Source organism: Hirundo rustica, chromosome 1 (assembly GCF_015227805.2).
Source record: "Hirundo rustica isolate bHirRus1 chromosome 1, bHirRus1.pri.v3, whole genome shotgun sequence".
NCBI classification, from domain to species: Eukaryota; Metazoa; Chordata; class Aves; order Passeriformes; family Hirundinidae; genus Hirundo; species Hirundo rustica.
In genome coordinates, this window is record NC_053450.1 from 98,876,741 (window position 1) to 98,884,444 (window position 7,704).

General features: G+C 42.9%; 1 protein-coding gene across 1 annotated transcript; it reads right to left on the reverse strand.

Moving 5' to 3' along the window:
- Positions 1 to 908: 908 nt before the first annotated feature.
- Positions 909 to 7,402, reverse strand: IGFBP1 (insulin like growth factor binding protein 1). The gene is made up of 4 exons (XM_040086030.2): positions 7,012 to 7,402; positions 4,596 to 4,774; positions 2,910 to 3,038; positions 909 to 1,744 (listed from the first exon to the last, which is right to left on the reverse strand). The coding sequence occupies exons 1-4, from the start codon at positions 7,400 to 7,402 to the stop codon at positions 1,613 to 1,615; spliced, it is 831 nt and encodes a 276-aa protein (XP_039941964.1). The 3' UTR covers positions 909 to 1,612.
- Positions 7,403 to 7,704: the final 302 nt, after the last annotated feature.

Here is a 7,704-nt window from a genome sequence, read left to right on the forward strand (position 1 = left end):
GCTCAGTCCCGGTCCTCGTTCCCCAAGCCAAGAGGATTTTCCGCTTGCTCTTCTTGGCTTTTACCCAGGGGGAGGGGACTAGAGCGGGGGGGACAAGCCACTACCCAATCAGGGATAAGGTCGGAGGGGAACAGAGTTGGATTACATTCCAGTGCGGGAGAATAGGCGGGGAAAAGGAGCAGGGACAAACCTCGTGATGATACAGTTGCCAGGGGAACGGGGGGTACGGAAGAAACCATTACAAAACCCAATATAAAAATGAGATGCAATATAAACCCAAATAATGCACAACAACAGCAGTCACTTGCATTCTCTTTTTCTCTGCAATCACTAAGTCAAAGGAACATGTATGGGAGGGAAATGGACCATATCCCAAGCCAAGAGTACTCTCTTCTCTACTTTCAGAAAAAAGTGTCAGGCTGGGTTTTTCCCAGCCTCCTTTTTATAACCTCTGACTTTTTGTGCAGGAAATGGCTCTTTCTAGACTTGATGTTATCTTGTAAATGTACTAATACTGCTGACTTAGGCTTTTGAGTGGAGAAAGGCATCCAGCTTTCCTATCCAGAAAAAAAACCAAACAAAACAACAACTTTTAGTAACTTCCCTTGGAGGCTATTATTTTGCCCAAGGTAGAGGCTTGCATGGCACAGCTGGGACTGGAGAAGACAGGACTAGGGGAGTGGGGCAGGGAGACCAAAAGAAGGAAACTCGAAAGGACTCAAAGGTAAACGGAGCATGGCATTCAGGAGGCAGATTTGCAAGACTTTTGACCATTTTGCTGCTGAGGTCAGACTTTCAAAGGGAAACAAGCAGAAAACAAAAGACAAGGGCAGAGCAGAAGACTTTTAATAGCTTATTTGAAATAACATTGTCAATACTGTGAATGACTTACACCTGTCAAAGCTGGTGCAAAATATCATATTGTGTTTAGCCATTTATCCAGTGTACATGTTTAAAATACAGATAGAAATACTATCCCTTCAGGAGTTTCAGTATATAGTATTTCTATTTTAAGAAACAGCTTGGCATTGAAATAGAGTTGCAAAAGTGACATTTATTCACAAAAACAGGTTTTAAATGAGTTTCTAAGCATGCTTTCTACTGAAATCTATTTTTTAAAGTTCAGTTTTACATCTATAAATATGTAGTACAAAAATGCAAGTTTACAAGCCATTTTTCCCAATGGCTGTGCCATTTGTTGTCTTAGGTTGCAACATTCCTCCAACATGATGCATATATTTAAGTGCAGTAATATTAAGTATTTAAATATAAAGTTCTGAAGTGTTTGTGAATATAAATTAGTAACAACACATAGAGCTAAAAATACATGCAGTGTGAAATATATAATTCATCAGCTTTACATATGAGGGTATATATAATATTATACAAAAAAAATATACACGATTATAGGATTTGATCTTGCAGTTACTCACATTTGTCACTTCAACATGTGGGCAATCTCAGTGCAGTAAAATGTTACTTTATGGGGTTACTCATACCCTCAAAATCAGGTGCACTAGACTACCTTAGTGAAATGGCTTCTGACTGGAATGGTTCCTGACTATAACAGGCCCCACAGAAAATTTAGTGTGAAAAACCTTAGGGTTTAGTTTCATTCTTGTGATCTGAGATACTGTTGGCATTCTGGGTCTCCTTTAATTTCTGGAGATCCAGGAATTCTTCTCCCATTTTTTGGATAGACACACCAGCATTCAGCAGATTCTCCATCCAGTAAAGTTTCACACTAGAATATTATTAAAAAAAAATCACAATAAGTAACTGTGAGGTACTGCCAATAGATGTGTTGGTCAGAATTAGGATCAGAAGGTGCGGACCTGCCATGCACAAGCTTGTTTTGAATGCAGTAGTCTGCAAAGCCTCTAAACAACACACTTGGTTAGGGAACCAAGACCTAAGCTCAGCTATCACAGGAGCAACTTCAGATTTAAAACTGTCCAGTCCTTGGTAAACAGCAGTAGAAAACAGCAGTATCTTCCAGTGCCAGTGTGAGAAATGGAAGTATGGCAGAATATAAAATCTCATAGGGTGAGAGCAGTGATTGAATTGTGTCTCTTTACACAAGGAGACAAATAAGGTAGAGTGTGTGTGTGTGTGTGTATATATATATATATATAGGTATAATTTTTTTTTTTTTTTTTCCTTGGGTAGAGGCTTAAACAGGTTTCTGTTTGCACTTGATTAGATCCCAGGTCATAGTGTTCGTGAGTCACACAGTGATGCTGTGCACAAAACCAAAGAGTCTTGGTGACACAGATTTATGCAGAGACCTACAAAATTTGTATGCATGACCTGTGGTTACAGGGTGTGGTTTGAGATTTGGAGCTTTAGTTAATTTTGCAGATTACTCTCACTGTAACTTGCAATAGATTTTTTTGAGGGTATAATGGAAATGAGCACATAACCTAATCCACAGGTGGCACAAATCAGTATTTTTGTTACACTTTCAGAAGGTTAATTTTGCTCCTAAGATTTTTATTTTCCCCCACCTGTGTAGGTTTTTCACTGCCAGTGAGCTAAGAGCCCACTTTTTACATAGCTATTATTATATAGTCATTGGGCTTTGGCAGGTAGTGTGGCAGATATTATGAATTAATGTCAACTGAAAGTATGCTAACAAATCAAATACATGGGAGCAGGCAGGGTTAAAATATTTTGGAAAAGGCTTTGTTCTCTGAAGGCAAAAGATTCCTGCCTCTATTGCTGACAGCCACCAGCATGCAACGCACCTTGAAGAGAATGATGAACCATCTGCTCTCACTATTAAGTATCCCTGTTTTTACAACCTGCTGCAAGCTTGTGAGTTTGGTGGCAGAGCGCTGTGAAAGGGTTGGCTGCATCAGGCTAGTCACAGCACTGCTGTGAGCAGAGAGGAGGAAAAAGACACGCACCTGTTTGCTGTGGTAAAATCCATTCTTGTTGCAGTTGGGCAAATAAAATTTGTAAATCCCCCCTCTGCTTCCCTGCTGAGCCTTCAGCAATTTATACAGGGCTCTGTAGAGCTCCTTCTGACAAGGACCCTGCAAAAATACCAAGGTACTGAATACCAAAATCACAAGGAAGTCAGCTACACAAAAGGTGATCAGAATATAGACAGTAAAAAGCTGAAAATACTTATTAGGCATAAAGTCTACACCAGACTGTTTTGCATGTAGTTTTTCTTCTTTCAGTAGGAGCACAGCCAGAAAACTCTGGTGTTGCATTCAGACATTTGCTTTTATTCTTTGAGGTTTTTTTCTGTTCTCATAAACATGGGGATTTTATTCCTGAGGAGACAATCTCTCCTGTTATAGGGAGGTAGACGTTGGAAGACTGGCACATGAGGTTGGTCACATTTTCCAGGTTGCCATGGCCTTGTGCTTTGTTGGTATATAGTGGATAGATGCAAGACATTTATAGATGGTGCAAGAACAAACATCTGAATGTTTGTTGTATTTTGTACAGGACAGAACCATTGCAAAAGCAACATGGAGCTATTCTGTAGCTCTGGGACCAAACCCCAAAGTTCTTGGAACTGGGAATGAAGAAATGCTTGTAATATTCACTGCACAATTTGCTGGCTCTCTTTTTCAAACTCACACTTTTTGTACATCAATAGTACCTAACATGTTTGAATCAGTACAAGAAAGAAAAAGTGACTGAACAAATATTTCTACTTTTGAGTGAAAACACAACCTCTGCCTTTGCAAAACCTCTGCATGTTGGCCCCTCATATAAGCTGTCATATTCCAGTCTGTGGGTTTATCTGTGGCTCTGGGTGAGAAAAGCAGAAACCCTAAAAATCAGAACTGCAGCTAACATCACATGTGCATAACAGTTCAAACTAAATCAGTGATAAAGTCTTGTTCTGGACTGGATGTGGAATTAAGCTTCCTAAGGTAGGGTGGTGATTAGTATATTTTTTTCTTTTTCTTTTCTATTTTGTCGGTGACCATTACGAACCCAAGCTTCTGTGCTGCCCGACTAACCCAGCTCCAAAATGCAGCGTTGCTGCTGCCTGGGACCGGTCTAACTATGGCTCTCTGGCGCCCTCCAGTGGAACACAAACCTGTTTGCAAAGGCCCTATACCCTCATTATCCACTAGGATTTTGCAGTTGAACCCCACTTTAACTGTTTAACTTTTTATTTTTCTACATGAATGTACTTAATAGTGTTTCCTTGTGATCAGAGAGAATCACATTTTGTTTTGCATTGGTGTTTTATCAATAACTGCATGGAAGGACTCCCTTTTATTTCACTGTGTGTTGGACCAGTGACAAATGCCTTTGCTTAACTAAAAGAAAAAAGGAATCCAAGAATTTCACATAGATTCCTGTAAATTAAGGGGCTAGATTATTATCTGATTGCAAATATGGTGGAACATTCAGCCTCTGCATGAAGTCTGTGTAGGACATACCTGATGTACACCTGTTATTATCACTCCAGACATTTTGTCTGTTCCTCAAGCATCTGGTAAGAACATTCTGAAAGCTGATTTTCCAGCTACCCAAACTACTGACATCTCAATGTTGTTGCTAGAATTTTTTGGGGAGGCTCTACTGAAATGGTCTCTGAAAGTTTTACAAAGAAAACCCACCTGCTCTTTCCATTTCTTGAGTTCAGATATTCTCTTTGCTTTCATGTTTTCATATGCAGTGATGGAATTCAAGGGAATGGATTTATCCTGGCCTATGGGAAACATTAACTGATAGTTCAGCAGCTGATCCTGTGTTATTTCAGTACTTTCCAAAGGCATATCATCAGGTTCTATAGAATCTGGAAATGAATGATATTAAGGTGAAGATCTTCAGTGAAATTCTGCATTTATTTCTCAAAGTTTAATAAGGTGAAGAGAAAGATCAACCAAAAGGAAAAAAAAATCTAAGACAGATCCATTACAGTAGATCCTGCAGAAATAAAAATAAATCACATGTGCAGCATGGCAAATTATACTTTGGTAATAAATTCATAGAATGGCTCAGCAGCTAATTTCTAACAAGTTAGTTGTTTTATGATCTGTTGCTGTGCGTTATTTGGTTTTATATTGTATTTCGTATTTATACTGGATTTTATAATGGTTTCTTCTGTACCCCCCTGTTCCCCTGGAAAATGTAATATCCCGAAGTTTGTCCCTCCCCTTCCCCCAGCCCATCTCCCCAGCCCCCTTCCTGGAATGTAATCCAACCCTGTTCCACTCCCACCTTATCCCTGATTGGATATTGGCTTGTCGCCGTGTTTACTCCCTTTCTTGAATATAAGCCACAAAGCATGTGGTTTCCTCTCTCTTGGTTTGGGCAGTAGAGAGGGGGTTCCTGACCCAGGCTGGGCCAGGACCACAGAAGAAAGACTGAATAAAGCCCTGGTTTCTCCCTGGATCAAGTGCAGACCTTCCTTTGCCATCAATGGAGTCTCATTCTCTCTGCTAAAGGAAAGGTTCTCAGCTGCCTCCTGGCCTTTAGGACCCTGAGGAAACCCCTTCCAACTCCGGTTTGTCTCGAGCTAGCCAGGGCAAGAATGGAGACGGAGAGATCCGTGAGAGAGACAAGCCACAATGATCCTTCAAAATACTTCAGTCCCAAAGATGAAGCTGCAGCCAGTCTGTTAGAAGTGAAAAAAAAAAACCCCTTCTTGACTACAGTGGGTTGTAGAAACTTGGCCAAATGAGAAAAGACTGAAGTTAAACTTGTAATGACTTGAGTTTTTTGTCAGTGTGATGTATTTCCGGTTGTATTCATGAGAGGAAATGGGCAAAACCTCATCTCATGGTATCCTGTACTTTGTTTTTGTCTCATAAATAAGAAGGGGTAGCAATTCACAGGGGCTGGAAGTAGCTCATGCTGGCCTGCATTAGACCAAACAGCAAAGGACTGGCAGAAAATATTTGATTCTGCCTGATCATGGCCTTCATGCCAGTGCCTAAATCAGTGTGTGTGAACTCTTCCACTGAAAACAACAGAAGCTCTCTGCAATTGCAGGCAATTCATTATAGGATACATTTTTTTTTGTGCATCAAAATTACATGCCGGATCAATGCTGTAAACAGGCAATGGACTGAAAAAAAACCCTTTGACAATGTTCAAGAAAAACTGAAGATGAGATATTGAGGAGAGAAACAAAGGAAGAAAGGAAGGAAGGAATTAAGCAAACAAACTCTGGAAAGAATCAAATCAATTTGAATATAGGTAGCTTAAATACTCAGTTTAGTCACTGTTCTCTGCCTTCCCTACCCCCTCAAGTACTAGAGGAACTCCACTTACTTCTACTAATGGTTTTTGTTATTTTGAGTCAATGATGATTTTTTTGTAAAGCTACCAAGTTACCTTAATCACCACTTCATGGATATAGCAGTAGTGATGATGAAAATAATAATACTAAATAATAAATATTAATAAATAATAATAATAATAAAATAACACTGAAGAAATTCCTGCCCATCATATAGTCTAAGATGCTTGAGATGCCGTTTTGCCTCAGGATAATTTGACTATCACTCCACTATTCCAGGTACATTTTATACCTGAAATTAACCCAGGCACAAAGCCTTTTCATTCTCTATCATGACACATCACCAAAGCCTATAAAACATTTGTCCTACTCCAGCTACTGTCTACTACTAAAGAAAAACTGTATGAAGCCTCCCAGATACTTTAATGTAGTTATTCTACATTATTCCATCACTATGCTTAAGGGTTTTCATGCTTTCAGACTGTAGCATACCAGCTTGTTGCAAACATCTTAGGCCCGGCGCCAGGATGCACCTCACCTCCAGCAGGTTAGAGCATGTTTCCCTGGAAAGTGCATTCCAGCCTCCTTATTTCTGCGACGCCTGCCTAACCTCGCTCATTGTTCCCAGCTTCTGGCTCCCAAATCCCACAGCGCCGTTTCCAGGTGCGGCGCATCCCGCCTGCCAATTCACCCGGCTGCCCCGGCGAGGGCTGTCCCGCAGCTCCCGGCGCGCAGCTCCCGACCCGACCCGTGAGGCGGCGCGGAGCGGGGACGCGATGGCGCGGTACCTGCCGGCTCTTCCGTACCCATCCCTCCGACCTCGCTGGTGGGCAAGCACGTCCCGCGCCCCTGGATGAGGGCGGAGAGGGGCCGGGGCTCCCCGGCCGGGACGTGGCATTGGAGCCCCAGGCGGCAGCGGGCGGTGTAGACCCCACAGGGCTCCCCCGGCTCGAGGGCGCAGACCTGACAGCAGCTGCAGCCGGGCTGCCGGGCAGCCTCCGGGCAGTCGGGCGGGACAGTCGGGCACAGAACGAGCCTCTCCTGGGTGCAGGGGGCGCAGAACACGGGCTGCGCGCCGCGGGCGAGGCGGGCGCCCCGCAGCGTCGGCAGCAGCAGCAGCGCCGAGAGCAGCAGCGCCGGGAGCCAGCTGCGGCACAGCGCGCACCGCAAGCCACTCATGCCTCTGAGCAGGGGCCGGGGGAGGGCAGCTCGGCGGCCTGGGGAGCAAGAGGCACTTCACATACATTCGGCTTGCCCGGGACATTTATACAGTGCTTTGACTGGGTATTAATTTTTAACCCCGAGTTAACTATTACCTGAACAGGAGGGCCGGAGAAGCATCGTTTCGCTGGCAGTTCAAGTCCCTGGCCACTCTTCCCCTCCCCTTTCACTTTCCCCCTTTATCTATTTCCTTTCCTCCAGACATGCAGAATGCTTTTATTCCCTCACTCTCACCTCTTTGCCTCAACACAGTTAACAAG